This window comes from Telmatherina bonti, assembly GCF_933228915.1.
Source record: "Telmatherina bonti genome assembly, chromosome: 14".
NCBI classification, from domain to species: domain Eukaryota; kingdom Metazoa; phylum Chordata; class Actinopteri; order Atheriniformes; family Telmatherinidae; genus Telmatherina; species Telmatherina bonti.
Window position 1 is genome coordinate 31,117,724 of NC_136612.1, and position 22,358 is coordinate 31,140,081.

Here is a 22,358-nt window from a genome sequence, read left to right on the forward strand (position 1 = left end):
ATGTATATATATATATATATGTATATATATATATATGTATATATGTGTATATATATATATGTATATATGTATATATGTATATATATATGTGTGTATATATATATGTATATATGTATATATATATGTATATATATATAATCTTAACATGTTTGCTCTTTAAAGCTGGAATGGATCAACATCTTTAACATTTCATACAACAGAGCAGGCCCATGTTTTTTTCCTTGGCAGCTGAGCTGTGATAGAAGAACAAATAACACAAAAAGGAGGGAATTTTGGCATTGACTGCATCGCTGCTATGACTTTCTAATTTAAACTGTCAAATATTAATTTTAACAAAGTCACACGTGTCTGTCTTGCTCCTTCTCGTGCTGCAAATTAAGCTCCGGCCGAATGATTTCAGTCATTTGAGGAATCAGGCCAGGCTGCTCTTTAATTTCCGAGGCACACCACTTATGCATGGCCGATGAGCTTGATGAAAACAAGCAAGCGGGTTAACAGGGACATGGTAAATTATACCAGCACACCTGGCCTAGAGGGAAGGCGTGACTTTGAGATAATGCTCAGCTTCCCCCCCCCCACTGCTCAAACGCTGCTGGAATATCGGAGCCATTGGGGATTTTTCCAGAGGCGATGTGAAAAAGTCACTGCAAATCCTCCCGAAAAACACGTGAGGTGAGAAAGGTCATGGGAGAAGTCCAGCATATAAATGATCATCCCAATCCAATCCTGGCCGAAGTGAGAGATCTCGGAAATGAAGACACAATGCTTTCAATCTGGTTAAAGTATGGTTTGCCTTTCTTTGTCCCTTTACTGTAAAAGGACAAAGGACTGCATTAATTCTGAGGGACATTTATGCTGCTGCATTAGAATGCAATGAGAGTAACTGTTGCCCTAAATTTGCACGAGTCTGTGTGTGTGTGTGTGTGTGTGTGTGTGTGTGTGTGTGTGTGTGTGTGTGTGTGTGTGTGTGTGTGTGTGTGTGCGTGCTCTCAGCACATACAGTAGCTTACAGTCATTTCTGTGCATAAAGCAGTGAGCAGGAGAGAGACAGATATTATGGATGAAGCTTAAACAGCTCTAATCAGGGCAAGCTGGTCGGTGATCTCTTCATAGAGTAAGGGTGGCAGTGATTGATGGCTGCACAACTTGCTGATGTGCACAGGTTGAAGGGTGAGGAGAGAGGCACTGATCAGGCACAAAAGGCTGGAAATTGTGGGAACAACCTCCAGCTGTCCCGCAATAATGCAGCATGATGAGCCCCCCCCCCACCCCCCTCCGATCTGAGATTTCATACTGCCGCCGGTCGCCGTGCGCTCACGCTGTGCCTTGACCTGAGCGTGCCTATCTGTGATTCTGCTTTTGTGCATGATGTAGCACAGTTTGAATGGCAGTAACCAGGGATCAGGGAGGCGCCTGAGCACTGACCCCCTCTGCAGCAGAGATGCTTAGCTGCCTGCGATGGCGGGGTGGGTATAATTAGCCATGATTGGTTGGACTGAGTCTCCCTTCCTGAGCCGGGGTGTTGGCCCTCTGGGAATCATGATGACTGCCTGGGCATTAATTATTGAATAATAGTTTGAAGAATGGCAATGGTTAATGACATAAAAATGAATGCTATAATCCATTGAAGTGACATAATTAGAAATGGTGAGATTTCCCCTGAGGAATATGTTCTCATCATGACCTAAGGAAGAGAGGGATGGCTGAAAAATGAACTGAGGCGACTCCTCCGTACCCCCCCCCCCTCCCCCCTCCTCCCTCCTCATAGGTTTGCAAATGCCCAGAGAGAGCTGTCAGGCGGTACTCAGGCCAAATATCTGATCAATCGTGAGCATGGAAGGTAAACTTCCAGGTTGGCCAGAGAGAGCGGTCAGCCCCGCTGTTTGATATTGAGTCTGGCAAAGAGAAGACACATTATCTTCCTCTGGTTACATTAAGTATTAGTAAACGTGATTGGGTAATGACGGCGGTCAGGCCTCGGTGACCACCCTGCTTCCGAGATACTTGGCTGCATCCAGGCACAGAGTCTTGAGGGAGTTTGTTTCAGGTCAGTGATGGCATAAGAGCTGAACACAGCGTTGCAGAGTCAGGCTGGGGCCTTGCTGGCTGGAGGCGCAACTGTTGTGGCATATTGATGCTGCTGCTGCTGCTGATGATGATGATGACAGTATAAATATTGATGATGTACATGGCAAGTAACAGATAGTGAATGAGAGCAGTAAACATGAAATTAGAAGCCCTGATGACCAAAGTGTGATGCTGCTTATCAGGTTTTTTTTTCTTCCCTCCTCTCGCTGCCTCCTGCTGTTGTTTTTTTCAGCCCGTGTGATTCAGCCTGACACAGACAGGTTTGGTTTCCACGGCACTCTGAGAGATCACAATGAGATGCCTGGAGAGAAGCGTGGGCACGCTGTCGCACAAGATGACACGTAATCAAATGTCCTTTTTTGTATCTGGTTGGAGGATGGATTTTCAGGGGCAGAGATGGAGGAGGAGGGGGGGTGGTGCTGATGTCACGGTGAGATGGTGGCTCCAGAGGAGGGCGATGAGACATGCCAGCAGTGATCCCGGGAGGCCTATAAGAGCCTCGGGAGGAGGCAGGCGGTGAAGCTGCGTGCCATGGCTGTGATAAATCATGGATTGGGTCCGTGTGGTTATGACGATTACTCTCAGCGCCATCATGCAAGCCCATCGTCACCTTTACTGTTTGTTTTGCAAGTCCCCAGACTCTCCACGATGTATGTAGAGTGTTGACTCAGTTGTACCGGTTTATTTATATATTTTGCCCCTCTTGCACATTTCTCCTGTGGTAGCTTTTGGATTGAGTGTTGCAGCGGTGAGGCGTTCAGGCTCACACTTCCTCATGGTATGCAGAGACGTCCATTCCTCGACCCCACATGGCTTCTAGTTTGATCCATTTATTGAAATGGAAAACATTCAAAACCTTAAGAGCACATCAGGACGAACGAGAGGCAACTTTCCCCTTACCTGTGTGCCTGTGGTCAGGGCCGGATTAAAAGTGCACAGGTCCCTGGGCCCGGAGTGTTCCACGGGCCCCCTTCCCCACCGCAACATTGTAAAAATGTGAATGAAACAACATTTCTAACATCTCTCAGCCGGTGGTACCAATAGTGGTAACTATCTGGCTTTTATGTACATTTATTTTTATGTCCAAACTGCTGATGTTTTTTTCTCTATGTGGGCAGGGGCCCCTGGGCCTGTGCCCATAATGCCCATTGGATAATCCAGCCTTGCCTGTGGTGACCTGTGTCTGATGATATAACAACTGTTGTGTCAGTCATCGCTCATTTCTCCGCTGGTCGTTGGAAAGTTTTGTGCGACCGGAAGCGCGTCGGATCCGGGGACTTTTCCGGGTTTAGTCAAGCGGGCGCCCCGCTTTGGGAGCTGCAGAGCAAGGCCGCGGATGCCCCGAGCCCCCGCTGACGTGACGGAGACACGCAAAGATGGTGAGTGGTTACTATGGCAGGTTACTATGGCAACCTCAGGTCTCTGTGAGAGCTTCCATTTCGCACAGCGTGGGGGAGAGAGAGGCAGAGAGAGAGGGGTGGAGAGAAGAAACCGCAGAGAAATAAGGGTGGAGAAATCGGCAGAGGAGGTGAGGTATGGAAATAAACACGCCTTAGGTGTAGGAGAGGGAGAGGGGACGCGGAGAGGAGCAGATGTGGAGGAGAGGAGAGGAGAGGATCTGAAGCTGCGAGGGAGGAGGAGTGTAAAGGAGGAGAAGTGATGGAGAGGTGTGAGCGATGGGGTGAGACTCGGGTGTGAGAGGAGCAGAGCAGAGGGCAGGGAAGACGATCACATTGGACCAGATCTGCACTGCACACACACACACACACACACACACACACACACACACACACACACACACAGAGTTGAATATTTCAGCGCTGTTTTGTAATCAGCCTGGTGCTGCGCAGTGTGTCTCCACTCTTTATCTCTCCTTCTTTCTCAGTTTCTCTTCTCTCCTCTCCCTCACCTCTCCGACTTAGTTGGCATGGCGCTCCGCTGCGAGAGACATTGTGTCAGTCTTGGTGGCTGGTCTCCATGGAGACGTCCATCAGTCAGTCCATGTCAGTGTTTTGTGGGCAAAGCCTTATCGTGTTTGTCAGTGTGAGTGTTTATCTGTCTGTGTGTTAGTCAGCGTGCCACTCATAGAGGAGGCTGGGGTGAGGCCTGAATGGATGGGGACCAGTAGCGTGTTGCTTATCAGACATGCACGCACACGCCGCTGCCGTGGAAAAAGACGGGCCTTTATTCAGAACACTCTAAGGTCTTGCACGCAGTCGTGGAAGTGGAGATTACAGACAGATGGAGACATAATAAAAGCATTTCTGTCTCTGCTGCACGTTACGCTACGTCGTCTGCATGTTTATTCTGAAGTCCGAGTTGAACAAGGAGCTTCACTTTTCGGCTACATCTGCAGCTGGAGTGAAAACATCTGATTCATGCACAGCCTGACAGTCACATGACCCAAATAAAATGTTTTCTCTTTTTTTAAAACACCCATTTATAGGGCTGTGACGATATGCTTTCATCCCGATTCGATTCCGATTTTTTGGCTGATTTGCTGATTTTTGTAGAATTTAAAAAAAAAAATACATACAAAACTTTTTTTGCTTGTCATTTTCCTTCATTTCAATTAGAAAAAAAACAACACAGCAGCCAGACCATGATTCTGCTGCTAAGATGCCCAAGAAGACAAATAAAAAGATGAATAAAAACAGTAAAAATAACAAAAATGTTATAATAGATTATATGTATTCATATTTTTAAAAAAAAAGATTTTGTAACAAAAAACAATTTTAAATTTGTGAAGCAAAAAATCCCAATATTTGATTTTTTTTTTTAAAAAAAAAAAATTCAATTTCCACCCCCACAATTTTAATAGTATATATGTATTAATTCTAGTGCTAGAATATTCCTTATGAGAGGGATATTTTTTAGTTTATTTGCACAACTTTTATTTGGTTTATGTACAAATGTACAAATTATTTTATTGTATTTGCTTAATATTTTTTAAAGCAGATCTGCTTAGAAATGTTATTCTCTTTAGTAAACATGATATATGAGAGGTTAAAATGGGAAGTTTTCATAATATTTTATTTTTTGTTTATTACTATGTCATTATTAATCTGTGAAGCCCCGATTGAACAAGGAACCTTCTTCTACTGCAAAATCCGCTGTCATTATGTGTTAATCTATCAGAAGACAGGACATCACTGTTCTTCTCCATGCTTATAACTATATTTGCATTGTTTGAGCTCATTTTGACCTTTTTATTAGCATACAGCAAGCTGTCAGCAAAAGTCACCCAAATACAAATTATTTCAATGTTTCCCTGAATTTTTTCCTTCCACAAAATAACTTTATACTTTAACTTTTTATTTCCCAATATTTTTGCTGCCAGTACCCCATTTCTCTTCCTCTTCCTCTTTCTCTCTCTATTCCACTTTCTCTTTCTCTTTTTTCCTGTTGTTTCACTACCTTTGGACAACAACTTTACTTCATCCTAGTATTTCAGTCGGTATTAAACTGGATATTTGCAGTTTATAATAAATGTATATCTTGACAAATAATTTTTGATTCTGCTTCATGCCTGCATGTAGATGAAAAAATGTCTCCAACAGAAATGTACACGTTGTGGAACAAACAAAAACATAACAAGACATAATGATGTATGGACAGGAGGACAGACAAGAGGAATGACTAAAAGACATGATCAGATTTCTTAAACAGGATGTGATGAACTAAGCTTGACATCAGGTGGTTATAATGATTATGTTGTGTGTGTGTGTGTGTGTGTGTGGAGTAAACTGTCCTCAGTATTTCCTGCCACTTCCCCCTTCTACTCTCCTTTCTTCTTCTGCAGCTCCTGCATGCGTGAAATGAAACGCTGACAACCTTGACCTTGACCTTGAGCTGAACCCCCCCCCCCCCCGTGACTTAGTGAGACGTGACTTAATGCTTAATTTAAAAAGTGCACCTGTTGACCCGCAGTGCTGCTGCTCTGTTGCTCTGCTTCAGACACTGTGGTGCTGGTGCAGATGTACAACCTGGTGCTCCACATCCCCTACATGCTGCAAACAATAGCAGGGTTGAACAAAAAAAAAAAAGAAAAAGAAAAAAAAAAGCTGCAGAGTGACACTCATAATGCTGCTCCTCCACAAAAGTGTCATCATTTAGAATTCAGCCTGAAACGGTGCTGCACTGGAATTTCAGCAGCACAAGCAACGTGTCACATGTTAGTATTTCCAACATTTGTGTAGGAGTATTTATAATTGCTTTAATTGCCAGGCCCGGATGCTTTGTCATCCTGCAAAACATTCTGCTTGCAGTAAATAAAAAATAAATAATTCCTGCACAGATTTTGTTTCGTGTCAGAGCTAATCCATTACAGTACATGTATCATTCATTTTGTGTTTCTGAAAATAACCTTGTTGTTTTATTGTAAAGTAGCTGTTGGTGGAGGCACATTGGAGGCGATGATGCCTTCATGGTCTGGGGAAGAGCTCTGAAAATAACAGGCACACATGCAGATTTATTAAAGAGAATATTAAATACAGCCAGCTCCGGCTCTAATTCACTTTTAACATCAGAGATTACAGAACAGTCGCTTAGATGCATCAATGTCCCAACAAGTGCCAGTGGTGAAAACAAACGGTCTGAATTTTTGTCCAAGTAAACTTTTTTTTTTTTTTTGTTACAATAAACATGTTATTAACCATAGAACCAAATACGTGAATGAAGAGGTGATAGATTTTTAATTTAATCTATAAAACTGCACCAAAGAATCCATTCAGAAGCATGTGATTATCTCACTTTTTCCATTTGTAATCAGTTTTAAACCTAAATGAAACCCTGGCTGCCTTATTTATTTATATTTGTTTTCTAATTTCAAATATTAGAGAAATTAAACTGTTGCAGCTGTGCTGATCCACAGATGTTTATGTGTGCGCTCCTTCTGCACCCTGATCTTGCCGATGGGGTTCAGTAAAAAGAGAGGGAAAAAGCCTGAATACAGCATATAGACCGACCCCATCACAGAAATGTCACATAGACAAACAATCACATGGAGTCAGAGCTGACATGCCACAAGTTTGACCTCCTGAGAGAAACACACACACCTTCTTTCTCATGAGCAGAAAAAAATAACAGTGAAGGCAGCATGAAACACAGAAATGCTGAAGCAAGCTCTGTCCTCCAAAACAGCTGCGAGCAACAACTGCTCCGCTCAGAAACACGAGCAAAAAGGTTTTACAGGAACCCCAAAAAACTGTGCAATTTACACTTCTGTGTAAATGGCTGAGAGACATTTTGATTAGCTGCTTGGCTCTGGTTTCCCCCTCAGCAAGCAGGAGCGGAGTGAACTGAGTGTATCAACACACTCGCCAACCTTTAAAACGGATTAATTGTTCACGAAATCGCCGTCACGACCAGCAGCGCCACAGAACGGACAGTAATAACTGGATTTTCATTTGAAGCTGGGAGCTGCTGTTGTGAGTGTGAAGATGTTAACATTAAAAGGACTTTCATCCCAGCACGTAATGACAAGTGCTACGGAGCCCCCAGTTAGGGATTTGACCATGTGGGGTGGAGGTAATGTAATGTCTGTTAATGGGAGTGCTTTAGCAGGGCGATGAACACAGTGACTTTTAATCTGCAGCTCTCTGCCTCCTCTGAAAGGGAGGAGGTCCCCCGCTCTTGTAGGAGCAATTCTGAATAGATCAGGGCTCCTCTCTGCATCCTGCATCCTAATGAGAGCAGCACTGTGTCTTTGGACAGTCTGAGTGGGCGGACGAGGTAGGAGACCGTGGAAAGGGGTCTGCAGTATATCCTATTTGACAAGGATGAGCGCTGATTAAAATGCGGAACGCCAAATTATCCAGTTTGAAGTAAAACCCAATCACCCGATGTTATGCTGTTTTCTATAAATAAGTGGTTATTGTAACGCCGCCACAGTAACCTAAACGAAGCATTTGCTGCAGCAAGATGCAGAAAATGTAGGAGTGTAAGAGCATCACAGAGTGTGTGACCTGCCATGAGATCACATTAGGAAGCTTAATAAGTAAGTGGGGAGGAAACGAGGAGGAGTTTCATTTCTAATTAATAGTTTATCATACAATCATAAGCTCAATTGACCTTATGTACATTCAGCTGGGGAGTGCAAAATGACAGATTAGCTCAAGTGGTAACAGGGTGACACAGGACACCGAGAGCTGCATTTAAAACACATTTACTGACCTCCTAGAACATAAAATGATAGAAATGAGGTGAACCCATCTTGTGTTTTGCATTAAATCAAACAGAAAATTACTGTTTAGAAGTTGATGTGATGCATTTAATTTCATTCAATTAGTTTCATGCATGTATTCGAAGAATTTCGTACACTGACATTATTTTATAAATATCATTTAACACACTTAGAAAAAGGGATGCACCGATCCACTTTTTGGGAGTTCAGATCCGATACAGATACCTGAAATTTGAATATCTGCTGATACCGATATTTTGCCGATACCAAATCTGTTTATGTGAACATTATTGTGACTATGGTTATTATTGTTGTTATACTGTGTAAGAGTTCATTAGGCTGTAATAAATGACCCATCCTTTCTGAAGTTACCTCACCAATACAAATATAAGAACATTACAGATCTAACAATTTCAACAAGTTTTATTTTGAACATTTTACCTAAATACAACTATAAATGTGTGGTTTTGAAACAAAGATCTAGCTTTTAGTGGAACAAAGAATGTCACATTTTAACATTCAATGCATTTATTTCTTTTAAAACATGTCCGAAGCATGTCATCAAACACATCTGCGCTGGCTTGACTAGTGTGGTATCGGTTGTGGTATCGGTACACTTTTATTCATACCGAGTATGAGTACACAAGCCTGGTATTGAACTGATACCGATGCTGCTATCGGTATCGGTGCATCCCTACTTAGAACTAATTGCAACGTGAGTATTGTGGTGAAGAGTGGACTTAGAAGCAAATATTTCTGGTTAGTATCTCGTTCGCTTCACATACCGACCCTTGGTGGGTCTCGATTTGCAGAGGATACCTTTCAAAGTGTCTCTTTAGGGACGTGCAACGTTTCTCTCAGTTCGTAGCCAGTCAGAGGAGATGTTGCCATGGCAATGAGGAAAATGTTAGTGAAGCTTTCTGTGATTAAAAATGTATTTTATTGTTTTTATTTAACACCTGGCCATGATGTTAACTTAGACTCATTATGTCTAACCTTGACCAAACAAAAGTAATTTCACGTGTAATGAAGTACAATAATCGAGCAGAGGACGTGAAAGGAAGGACAGGATGAAAGCAGGTGGAAAGCTGTGTTGGAACATGAGTCCAGTTTTCTGCAGTCAGGTGTCCATTCCTGTCTCCTCTTTTGGTTTTCTTTTTGCTGAGAACACCGTGGAGCAAAAATGTGATGTTGGTTTTTTATTCTGGTAGCAAACAGATTAATAGGTAGACATGAAAAGAAGGGAAGACTTTCCCCTCAGGCCAGTTCAGTAGATACACCCCTTCCTCTGCTTAATTATACAAATATCTTATCAGCCAATCAAATGACAGCAGCGTTAGTCGTGTAGATATGGTCAAGGTGATTTCCTGAAGTTCAGACTGAGCATCAAGATGAGGAAGAAAGGGGGTTTAAGTGACCGAACGTGGACCGGTTGTTGGTCTGAGTGTTTCAGAAACTGCTGTTCTGCTGAGATCTTCACACACACAACTATCTCTAGAGTTTGTACAGAAGGTCTGAAGAAGAGAAAATGTCCAGAATGTCTTGTTGATGTCAGAGGAGAATGGACAGACTGCTTGGAGACGTTTTAATTCAATTCAATTCAATTCAGTTCAGTTCAATTCAACTTTATTTATATAGTGTCAAATCATGGCAATGCCATCTCAAGACGCTTTACAGACAGGAAAAAAACACAGCAGATTGAGTTGGAGGCTCCAACTCAATCTCCCATCCTGAGCAAGCACACTGGTGACAGTGGGAAGGAAAAAACTCCCTTTTAACAGGAAGGAAACCTCCGGCAGAAAGACTAAAGGAAGTTGATATGCAAGATATGTAGAACATCATCTCACGTCCAGCCTTGTAGCAGATGGTCTCCAGCAGCAGAAGACCACCGAGTGCCTCTCCTGTCAGCTGAGAACTGGACACTGGACAGTAAAACAGGGACCCCCATTCCTGGTCCTCAAGGATTGGTGTCCTGCAGGTTTTCCAAGTGCTGCACCACACCCGATTCAAATCAATGTGTATTTCGCAGACATGTGCAGAGCTTGTCTGAGTCAGGGTCAGGTGTTTTCCAGCAGGAACACTTGGAAAACCTGCAGGACACTGGTCCTCCAGAATCCCTGCCATAGAAGATGGAAAAACGTTGCTGGTCTGGTGAGTCTCCATTTCAGCCCCACGTTCAGGTGGTGTGGTCAGAGTTGGGGAAAAATATCATGAAAACATGGATCCATCCTGCCTCTATTCAATGTTGCTGGTGTCTATTCAATGTTGCTGGTGATGTGATGGTGTGGGGGATATTTTATTGGCCCACTTTGGACCCTGTCCTACCAACATGGCGTGGTTTACCCTCCTCATCCCAGCTGAGTCCTGCTCCTGACCATGTCCATCCCTTTATCAGCACGGTGTAGCATCTTCTAGTGGGTACTTCCAGCAGGATGATGCACCATGTTAGCAGGCTCAAACCATCTCCAACTGCTTTCTTCAACATGACACTGAGGTAACTCTTCTCCAATGCCAATCCTATAGAGCAGGGGTCTCAATCTCCAGTCCTCAAGGGCACGTTTCCGGCAGGATTTTATTGTTTCCCTGCACCAACACTCTTGTTTTAAATCAAATGGATCCAACAGCAACGTGTCAACCTATTCAACTCGGTCAGCTGCGTTAGAGCATGGAAACACCAACAGCCTGCAGGGAGTTTGACACCTGTGTAACAGAGCAGCTTTTAGATGTGGTGGAATGGGAGATTCTCATCATGCATGATGTGCTGACTGAATCTGAAGTGATGCTTCATGTCAATATGGCGCAAAATGTCTGAGGAATGTTTCCATCATGTTGCATCGGAGGATTTAAGCTGTGTTTCAGAGAAAAAAAAAAAAAGTAGCTTAAACTAGCTGGTACCGACAGAAAGACAGACAAGTTTTAGGATTTTCTTTGAATTTATTTCTTTCCCTCATATTTGTCACAATATTAGCAACACTTGTGTGTTTGTGGAGGAATCAGTGGACAGGAGGAGGCTCTTGAACACTGTGTACTGCCCGCTCAGGGCTAACTGAATCCTAACATGATATAATTAGCAGGACAGGCTAGAAAAAGATGAGTAATGACCTGCTTTTGACTTTTGGGATTGATCTGTATCCTTCATGAGGATGGTTGAGACCACATATCCACGACGAGTCTTACTGTTAAACACACAGGAGATGCAGATGAACGCAGTGCTACCGTTTTCGGTGCAGATCCACGTCTCTTCTTCAACATCCTCCAGGCAAATTTCATCTGCAATAAGAAAGAGATGCCCCCCCCCCCCCCTTTCTCTTGCTATGCAACAAGCCAGCCACTTAATGATATCAGTTATCAGACACAGACTGAGTCAAAAGGAAGGCAGATTCAAATATGTCTCCAAATAAACCTATAATTGTTGGTAAAATTACTGCCCGCAATATCGGGGAGAGAAAAAAATCAATCGTTACTACACTTGTTGTGTTTTCACCTTATTCGGGTTGTGCACAGCTGTCCCTGTCAATGCAGTGGTGTGTGTGTGTGTGTGTGTGTGTGTGTGTGTGGCGGGGGGGGGGGGGGGGGGGGGATCGATTGCCATCATCGATTTAGCTCACTAACATCTGTACTAACATCTTACATGTTTGAATATTTCAATCACCAGGGGCTCCATCCCCTGGAAGCCAGAAATGAATCAGGTGTAACCTAAGCTACACAAAGGGCATTTGTATGCTATTAGTCACACTGCTTAAAGTGTTTTGTGTGTGTATGTGTGTGTGGGCAAGTGAAGTCAGGGCTTCATTCATTGGCGAGGACAGTACTCATCCAACTTTCTTTCAGTGCTGGGGGTGGAAGGGTAAGCGGCGCGGGAGGCCGGCAGAAGACACAGAAGGAAGGAAGTTGTGGAGTGCGGGCTTTCTCTCGCTCATCCAGCACAATGGGACACAGCGGCGTCCCCCCCCCCCTACCCCATCCACCCCCAAATTGCTCAACATCAACGTCTGTTCACAACGACTTGTTCCCATCCCCAACTCCTTCCATGATCGTTAAAAAGAGAAAATCCTCCGCGTGACTCGGCTTCTTCTCAGCTGCAGAATGTGTATTTTATGTTTCCATTAAATCAGAACTTCTGTGTTGTAATGCTGAATTTTCCTTTTTATTTTTTTAAAAAGTGCTCCCCCTCATGGTCTTTCATCCTGAAGTCAATTTAGCCTGGTTAGTCAAGTGCTTTAAATGTGTATAAGTGTGTGTGAAGAGCGCGAGCTTTAAGTGTGATGGGCCACCCTGGGACCAGTATGGAGCTGGGAGGGAAGGATAAAATAAGGCTAGATGAACAGGCTGGGTGAAAAATGAATGCTAGTTGGTAGCAGACTGTGGAAGGTCTGGATGGGATTATAATGGGATGATTATACTGAAACTGTCTCTATGGCAGGATTACAATTTGACATGACTGCTGAAGAATGATGAAACAAATGAGATGTGTTTCCTTATATATTATTCCTAAATTTGGGAACATTCCTGAACCTCGGTGGCCTTTCCTCTGCATACGGCGCCTGTCTGAGCTGCAGCTGGGCCGAACAAGATAACGCGGGCTGATAAATAAAACTTTAAGGGTTGTTTTATGTTAAGCAGCTGACACTGAGGGTAATCATATTTATCCCATCCTAAATGTGTCTCCTCCTTATGAGCTGTGCAGCAAAGAGATCGCACTCGCGATAGAAAAGCTCTGCAAAGGCCTGCAGCAATTAACATCTGGGAAAGTAAAAAGACCTCATGGCAGCCTCTCACTTGGTTCTGCCTTGGTTTGTCATCTTCTTTTCTCATAAGAAGCAGTGAGATGAAACTGATTTGTGTTCAAACGCAGCTCAGTGTTGAGGACAGTGTCCACGGACGTCCGAATCGCTTTATGAAATTGGGACTCAGCTGATCTGGTGTTTACAGGAGGTTCATCCGCTGATTGGATTATATCTAAATAATGATGATGAGACTGCCACAGGTAGACGTTGGGACATTGCTTTGCTTTTGAAGATTTTTAGTCTTAAATCTCAACTTGAATTCTCTAGATGGCAGCTTTTGTTCGTTTTGGATCGACTTCCTTCAAGCTTTTCACACACACACATGCACACATACAAGTACACACATCTTCCATGAGGCTGCACATCAGGAAATAGCATAAAGTTTAATGTAAAATATAGATATGTTACCTTGATTGTGCCGTTACTGCCATAAAAACACATTTGATCCTTTTGGGCAGACTGCCACTGCTTTTTCTTTCTCTTTTTGTCCACTTTATTGACTCACAGTTGATACAGAACTGCGGCATGTCTGTCTGTGGAGGCAGGAAGTCTGGCCAAAATGAAAACCATCAGAACTAAATGAATTTCCTTCAGATTTTCTTTTACATAAATATGAATACAAGATGTCTTTTAATGGTCTGGGTTACCTGGTGAGATGGAAAAAGTCACATTTTCATTGCTAAATGTTTAATCGTTTGATGAAATTAACTGGTTTTTACTTTTCTGTCGCTGCAATTCTTGACTGACTAAAGACCGGCCTCATATTTTGGAAGGATTTTCTGACTGTCAGTCTGCAGCTTTTAAAGCCGGTTTTCTCAGAGAAAAGGGAGAAAATCAGCTTCTCATCTGTTATTAAGTCATGTGGAAAAATTGTCAGTGTAACAGCAGGAATGATGGCCTAATCTCTTCACCGCTATTTAGAAAGATTCAAATTGATTTCAGAAACTATTTGAAGTCCACTGATTTCGACAATATGATGTTTTAAAACCAAAGTTTTTCCTTAATAAAAAAGAGTATCTTTTTCAGGAGTGTTGATGGTCCGGCTGAGGCTGTTTCAGAAGTTTAACTCGTTTCTTAAGGTCAATGAAAGAAAAAAATGAAAACATCATTAAAAACTGCATTTCTATTGGTATCCAGTCACTTCACCAAAATAACTGGGATGTTTTTATTTTCGTAAAAAGAAACATTTATATCTACTTGCTGTGGGTCCATGTATGTGCCACCTGTAATTCTTGTGCTAGTTTTTTTTTACTATGGTACATCTAAATGGCTTTAAAACTTCAGTTCTGGTTTGTTTGATATGTGCTAGAACTCGTTTGGGATAAATAACGCTAATAAGGCACATACATGGACGTATGTTTGAAATACTTGTAGTACATGATTCTTAGTCCCGAATGTGGCATCTATCTTGCATCCTACCTGCACTCTGAGCTTTCTCTTGTCAGTAAAAGTCAGTCCAGAGTTGACTCTTGTCCTGCACTGTTCCTTTCTGTCTTTCTTCTCCGCTCTTGCTCTGTTATTGTTTTTTTTGCACGTTTTGATGAGTCAGACATGGTGTATGTTCAAACCATGTCTTGATATGCAGCCGCGGGCGTGTGATTAAAGTGCCACTCAGCTGTATCATGATGCGGCATCCTGGAGGCAACAGTTGTGAATTTGTGCTTTGTCAGCTTTAGGATGCTGCTGGGAAACGACCGCTCCAGGAATGTCGATAAAAATTCTCACTTGGTCATCAAAACAAGTCAGATACACAGTTTTACAGTCAGACAGTTACACGGTAATGCTTAGAAAGAACTATGGAAGACTGTAGACATGTTGACACTTCTGAGGCAGTGACCTGTAGCTCAGTCATCGCTGCACTGGATCTACTCACAGGTGAAAACTTGTTTGTGTCTGGAACAATTATGGCCACTGTGGGCCACCGTCCAATCCCAACCCTATCCCAATCTTTGCCTCTAGATGTCAGTCATTCTTGTACACGGTTCCTTCAAAGATTCTTGTGCTTATTAAAGCTATGCAGAATGTCAAAATTCCCTTTTAAAGAGATGTTTTCATCCTCAGGACACACTGAGTTTAATTAAATCTGCACTTTATGTAACTTTATTTCAAATTAACAGATTTGCATGAAGAGCATGATGGTCACTTTTACACACCTCAAATGTAGTGGGCAGCGTTTTACAAGAAAAAGAGGAAAATCTTTTTTTTTTTTTTCTTTTTTTTTTTTTTTTTAAAGTTAAACACATATCCTTGAAATTTAAAAAAAAAAATCGAGTTTTCAACATCAGAGAGCCTTTTTTTTTTTTTTTTCAAATTCTTGTTGCAACAAATCAGATTTATATAGTATGTTTCTTCACTGAAGTGATGCACATAAACATATCTTGTTTCCTCATGTATGTGTGCCTTTTTTAAAGCCAACCAGAAATCCATTCATTCCTATGGGAATCCACATGATTTCAGAATAGTGTGCAAAACTCTGCCTGCTACTTTTTTCCCTCAGGGATGTGCATAGTGTACGTAATTTATTTATTGCCTAGTTTTTAAATATAGACTGCGCCCCATGACAGAAAATTTAATGAACAAAGGTGCTAACAAACTGTACACAGTTAACACAATCTGCAGCGTGCACACTTAAAATCGGTTCTGAATTCAATTGGATGAAATGATTCTGTTCCAGCAGGGCTTATTGGGTGAAACTTGGATACTTCCAACATAAAACAGCATACAGAGAGGATCTAATGGGGTTAGCTGTACAACGTGATGGGGCTGATTCAGTACAATGAAATTTAGTAAATTTCTCTGAGAGGAAAATGTACTTTGTTCAGAGTTTTTCATTCAGTATCTTCTTTTTAAATCCTTGTCAGTCATCTTGTTCTGGAGAGCGATGTTGGCAGCAGTTACTTCCTGTATCTTTCTGTCTTGCAGTCACTTGAAGAAGCCTCTGAGTGGACACTTTTGTTTCCTCGCTGCATTGCGCTGAGGGTGTGAAGAATGCTTAGCAGGGTTTAAGCTTTCCTCTTGATCTTCCTGAGAGATAATACTCGCTACAAACGGTTCAGTTCCAAAGATCTTCCCTGTTACCGAGACGTGTCCACATTGAAAAGTAATGCAGGACCTCAAAACGTCACATTTCCTATCCGAGCAGCTGAAATGACCAATGAAATGAAAAATACTATATTAATCCCAGAGAGAAACAGTGTAGTTGTCTTATTTTTCTTTTGTTTGTTTGTAAAGAAAGTAATGGCAGTTTTATTTATACTGCACATTTCCTACAAATGGGGGGGGGGACTTGCAGGATAGTGGTGCCTTGATTTGGCGGGTGTGTATGACTCCCTGTGTCTTTCTGTCTCGCATTGGAGGCGACGAAGCCTCTCACCGAACACATTGTTCTGTCTTTACTTTGTGTAGAGGATGTGAAGAACTGTTCATTATTTCCAGCAGCTTGTTTTTCACTTGTTCTCTGAATTTCCACCTCTTTCCCCAGCTTTTGCTCCTGCCCTGCAGGATCTGCCGTGTTTCTTTGCTCATTAGTTTAGTTTTGGAGAGCTTAATCAGGTGATCATGCTAGTTAACAGCTTTGCATAGATGCTCGTCATCACCTAGCGCTACATTCTGAGGCGAAATATTTTACATTAACAATACTAACATTACTACCAGAATGTAGTTTTACTGTTTTATAAACTAGATGAACGATCTCACAGCGTAAAACGCTTTAGTCGTGTTTACAATAGAGTCACATCAAGAGGTCAAGAAAACTGACCAGTGCTGCAACCACATGACCTGTTTCCTAAAACGTTACTTCAAAAGAACCTCCAAAGATAGAAAGATGCTCAACTCTTTTCCCCTTCCCGCCCCCCCCACATCCCCCACTGGCGTTGCCTCAAGGTGCTTAGACTGTGTCGGTTTGTAAGGAGACATCACTTTGTGTTGTTGGCTTTCATACTGGAGCAGGAGACAAAAGGGGGGGTTGCAGGAAATGGCTCTGGGTTCTTACGCTTGCCCTCTTCATCACCCCACTACACTAACTCACTGTTGTAAGCAATTAGGCCACAAGCATTATTTCTGTTTACAACTCGTGTGCTACAAATTCTGCAAGATTGTTCCTGAATCGTTTTTTATTGCTGGGTGTTGTGTGGACGCTTACTGCTGATATTGATGCTGTTTAAATAGAAGGAGCCAATTTCCCCAAGATTTTTTTTACTTTTTAATGCTCTGAAGCTGCAGTTAAAGTCCAACGCTGGTCACTAAAATGAAGTACTACAAGCAGCACAAGATAACAAAATAGCTGTTTTATGGGGAGTGGGGCTGTTAAATTCAGTTCAGATTAAGAGATTCAGATGGCGTTGTTGATCAATGCTGATATTGATCAGTAAAACCTAATGATATTTATCTTCTTAGACGTGGACCACGGCTAACTGAATTTTAATTAAATGTAAATTGATTAAATTGATTGAGTAAATTGACTGAATCAGCAGCAGCCGTTATGTAAGCGCTTCCTGATGTAGCGGCGGTCTCCCAGCAGATGTGACGCGGTAACATAAAGGTTCTCCGCTGTTCGGAGCAGAAAAAGAAGAACTCTGTTTTAGGTCATTATTTTAAATTACTTCCTTGTCTCAGAAATTGAGGTGCGCGAGAGCAGATTTTCTGCTGTCCTGAAGCCTCAGAGGCACAACCCTGACTGTTGAGATGTCGCCACGATCAAGAAAGGTCACGGCTCCATTCCCACCGCACACAACCGACATGATGAGCTTTCCTTTTTTTTTTTCTCTCCTTGTTTTTTTTTTTCTTGAGGCTGCATGAGCTGCCATCTTGGTGTGTGCCGAGTCATTATTGATGGGCCTCCATGCTGATGTGCAGACGGGATACTGGAGAGAAGGACTGCGCTCCTGTCTGTTCGACTCAATGCTTGTTTGACTCTCTACTCTGATTGCGTCTCATCTTGCCTCTTGCTTCTTGCGCAAGTTCTAGTAATTTCCATCCAACCATCTGCTGCACAGCCCATGCATGCTCAGTATACTCCCCTGATGATTACTTGCTTTTAGTGCCATGCTATTTTGCTTCTTTTTCCAACCATTTGATCTTGTTATTAGCTCTGTGTGTGTAAGAAGACGTATAAAGATGAGTAAATTAGCACAGATCTTTATAGAACAAACTCAACAGCATCCATCACTGCAGCAAGAATTAAAACCATGAGGATTCAATCCTAAAGAGCCGTCGGCAAGTCAAGCATTAAAAATGTATTGTGAGCAACCAAGCATTCCTCAGACTCGCAAAACTTCTTTTTTTGTTGTTCCTGTCAAGATCTTACATAAATTAAATACACCATGCTGCATTATTGGGAAACGTATGTGTGAAATAATGCACACGGCACGCGGGATTTTGTATTTGGAGGAGCTTTTAATAAAGTCTTGAATTTAAATCATTTATAAAAACACACATTATACACAAACTGTTGTGGGGAAATGTTTTATTTACATATGAAGGAAGGTTTGTACTTATTTCAGCTCATTTTCCAGGTCTCCACTGACTTCATGCTCATCATTTGGAGGATCTTATTAGCAGACTCCTGATAAGAGAGATTGAGATGCTGTTTGTAGTCCGCAGCATTGAGCATCATGCCTGTTTTAGTTTGTTACTTCTGAAAGGGAAGATCTGGTCTCACATGGAAAAAGGAGTAATTGTTTTTCATCATTAACTTGTCCAAAAAAAACTTCATTATGATGAATGATATAAAAATATTTTGAAACATTGCTCGAATAAAAGCACATCCTACCCTGATTTCATCTGCATAGATCTGTGAATATGCAGATTGGCCCTTCCTCTGTGTCTAACACACACACTCTACATCCTCTGACATGGGAGCCTCGGGGTTCAACAGAGTATCTTAGCTGTCCCTATGATGGATTTCTTCTTGACAGAGATCTCTGATGGAGTTAAATGAATCTGTTGAAGCCACTCTACCGGTTTGGAGGTCACGGCCCCGATGCTCTGATTACTACTGACACCACTGTTGCCTTGACTCCCCTCGTCTTTTTGGCTTCCGCCTTCAGCCACTGGTGTTGTTGAGCTGCTTGTGTTCCTTCTTCTTGATGCTACTGTCATTCAAGACGACTACATCCATCATCACACTGCTTTGTTAGCCATCACAAGTTTGTCATTTAGGATCTGAAGTCCAAGGATCGTAGCTCTGTCATTTTCCACCTCCTTTGGTGGCATCTCCTATCTTTGCCTTAGAATTTCCCATCCAAACTTGGTATAGATGCTTCTAAATATGATTTCAGTCATATGGTCATGACGATCCATGCATCCCATACCTGCCTTTATCTTTTGTGTGCTGGAGCATCTCAGGTCTGGGGTCCTGTCCGGGGTGGCACACCCAGACCTTCATCACTCTTCTGCTTAGTGTCTGTTTTGATGTTGTTTCAGTCGGTGTCACTGTGCCGTTGATCAGACCAGCTTCTCCAGCCACTGATGGGACTTCGTGATATTTACCACTTTGATCGGTTGATACATGCCATACAGGGATTTATTCCTCCATGAAGGCTCCACCTGTTGGCTTTCAGCTGCCTGTTCAGCAGTTCCTTACCAGAGGCTCTGGGATACTTCTTGTTTTAACCTTGATAGTTGCTCTGACTCTTACTAGATCCTGACCTGCATTTTTTCTGCTCAAGGTGCTAAACTTGACTGGCTTTTTTTTTTTTTTTTTTTTTTTGTAGTTGTTGTTTAAATTTTTTTTTATTCTGATATGGGTCATATCATTTGGGTATCTGACCACTGGCAAATTATATAAACAGAAAACATGCATTAAAGGGGGGAAACCTTTCATTGGGTGTTTTTTTTTTTTTTTGTTTTTGTTTTTTTTTTTGTAACCAAAAGCAAAAACAACAAAAGTTAAAGTGAACATTTTTATATTTTTATCATCAAAGCTCAATCTTCAAGAATCTGTTCGGTCAAGACTGAGTGTGCATGTTGGCCAGGTTTGATTGCTTGGCTTGCAACGTACTCAAACATCCCAAGAGTTTGATTGACAGAGAAAAACATGAGTAGGAGGCTGCCTTAGAAAATAGGCACTTTCTTGAAAAGCCGAAGACACTAACTGATACATTTTATACTTTTTACATCAATCAGAAGTTTCTGAATAAACCTTTTAATTTCCCTCTGCATTAACGACTTTCCAGGGAAAATAACCTTCACCTTTGCATTTGGGATTTTGGGGCTACTTGGCATGTGGATGAATAAAACAGTACCGTCATCAGCCAGGCATTAACATAATGACTAAAACTCTTAATGGGGCCTGATGCAAAAGCTGCCTTGCGGCGTTTGAAGTGTTGATGTCATTCACACTTTAGTTTAGGCCACTTGTGCATGAGTGTATAGGGTACTAATGAGGAAGGACGGGAAGGAGGAGAGGGGTGGATGTGGAATTGGTGGGATACAGCTGGACAGAATGGGAGACTGTGGTGAATAGGTAACCATGGTAACTGCTGGCTAAGATTTGAATGCAGAGAGAGCAATGAGAGAGCAAAAGTGGGGGGGGAGTCGGAGGTGGTGTTGGGGGAAGTTGCAGTTTGAGTTCAGTGGAAAGAGAAAGAGTTTGAGCTGAGGGTTAATATGCGTCTTTGTTGCAGGTTAATCTGTCGTCAAACTACAAGGTCAGTGCAGCACGACCAAGTGCTCCAAATGGGGGGGCAGAAGATGGAGGTCTGGGATATGTAGCAGGGAGGAAGACTGTGTACTGGTGATGCTCACACAGGATGGGATGAGTTTGCAAAAGAGTTCCCAGAGAGGAAGATTGTTTCCACTTTTGTGGAAGGAGATGGGAGCAGAGAGACATCTGGGGAGATAAAGGAAAGAGGATGTGGAGGAAAGGTTACAGGTGCTGGAACATGTGGCAGCAGTGAGGCAGAACACAATCAACCCACCTCTAACTAGCTGTCAGCTCCAACTAGTCTCAGTCTCCTCCATGGACTCTCACCCCTGCCCAAGCATCAACTCTCTTCATCCCTCTCTCTCTCTCTTTTTTACACCTTTCTGCTCTGCTCAGATGCTGTCTACCTGAAATAGCTCTGGCACTTAAACCTCGCTGGTGAGAGACAAAAGGTGGCTGGGAATTAAAATACATAAAAAAGGTGACAACACGTCCGAAAATAACCCGGAGTTGCTCTTCCTTCATCAGTACTGGTGAGGCTGCGTGTCAGGATACAGATGATAAGTGTTTGCGGGGTTTCAGGGGTTGCAGGGGCTGCAGGAGCTGCAGGAGCTGCAGGAGCTGGTGGTTGTTGCAGCGCTGCCTGCCATCGCTCCTGCTGCTCCACCTGACCACAGACGCCGCCATCGGTGTCCTTGTGTGTGTTTTAATGTCATTGAACTTCAGTGTACGCATTATTGATCAATCTTGCCCCGCCAATCCAAGCCCTCCTCTCCTCCCACTCCCCTCCTGCAACACATGAGAAACCTCCCTCCATCCATCCCTCCTTCTTTCTCCACCTGTTTCATATTCACCCTTCTATATTGTCTTTTACCTCCATCTCTGCTTCATATGCGCCTGTGTGTTGTTATCCCCCTCCCTCCATCTCTGTCTGCTTTATATTCATCTCTCTATTGAGCCTCCCTCCTCTCTTCTCCTCTCTCTCTCTCTCTCTCTTTCTCTCTTATGGAGTGAGAGATTATTAATATTAATGTCTCCTCTTTTCTCCCCTCTATTTTCCCTCTTCCACTTCTTTTCTGCCCCGTCTTTTTCTACAACTGATCTCTCTTCTGCTCTTCTCACTATTTATACCTCTCTAGGTCTTTATCCCTTTCACTCAGCCTTCCCTCCATCTGTCTCCATCTCTATCTCTTTCTTCCTGCCCGTCTCTCTTTCTCCGGCCGTCTCTCCACAGCTGTTCAGTATTCATCTATTACTGTAGTGTTGATAATTCCCTTCTCTGCCTGCAGCCATACAGTCATCTATCAGATTAATAATCTTTTTTCCTCATTCTCTACTCCCCCCCCCCCCCCCACTCTCAAAAAAAAAAAGGAAAAAAGAAAAAACGTGCCAAGTGAAGATGTTTAGCGTGTCTAATGAGTTTACATGTCAAAGTCCCATCATTACAACTATCATCATTAATAAGCGTATCTAGATTGCTAGATGTCCTTATTTAAGGTTATTTAGGTCTAAATAACCTGCAGAGGGGAAGAGAGGATCTCTGCCTCTGCAGGCTGGTGGATTCTGACTTGACCGGCCATCTATTAGTGCTAATGTAGACTGCACCATTCGCCACCATTCCCCATCCCCTGGAGCATACAACACTATGCTCGCA

The 22,358-nt window shown here is 42.6% G+C and overlaps 1 protein-coding gene across 1 annotated transcript in view; it reads left to right on the top strand.

Moving 5' to 3' along the window:
* Positions 1-22,358, top strand: part of med25 (mediator complex subunit 25) — a gene marked incomplete at its 3' end in the record, with an annotated part of 34,297 nt that overhangs the window by 8,985 nt on the left and 2,954 nt on the right. Inside the window, exons 11-16 of the mRNA XM_079253131.1 lie at positions 3,299-3,467; positions 3,536-3,616; positions 3,974-4,081; positions 4,159-4,187; positions 20,685-20,708; positions 21,287-21,393. Of these exons, the coding sequence (XP_079109257.1) occupies positions 3,299-3,467; positions 3,536-3,616; positions 3,974-4,081; positions 4,159-4,187; positions 20,685-20,708; positions 21,287-21,393 (518 nt within the window). The remainder of the gene's footprint in view (positions 1-3,298; positions 3,468-3,535; positions 3,617-3,973; positions 4,082-4,158; positions 4,188-20,684; positions 20,709-21,286; positions 21,394-22,358) is intronic.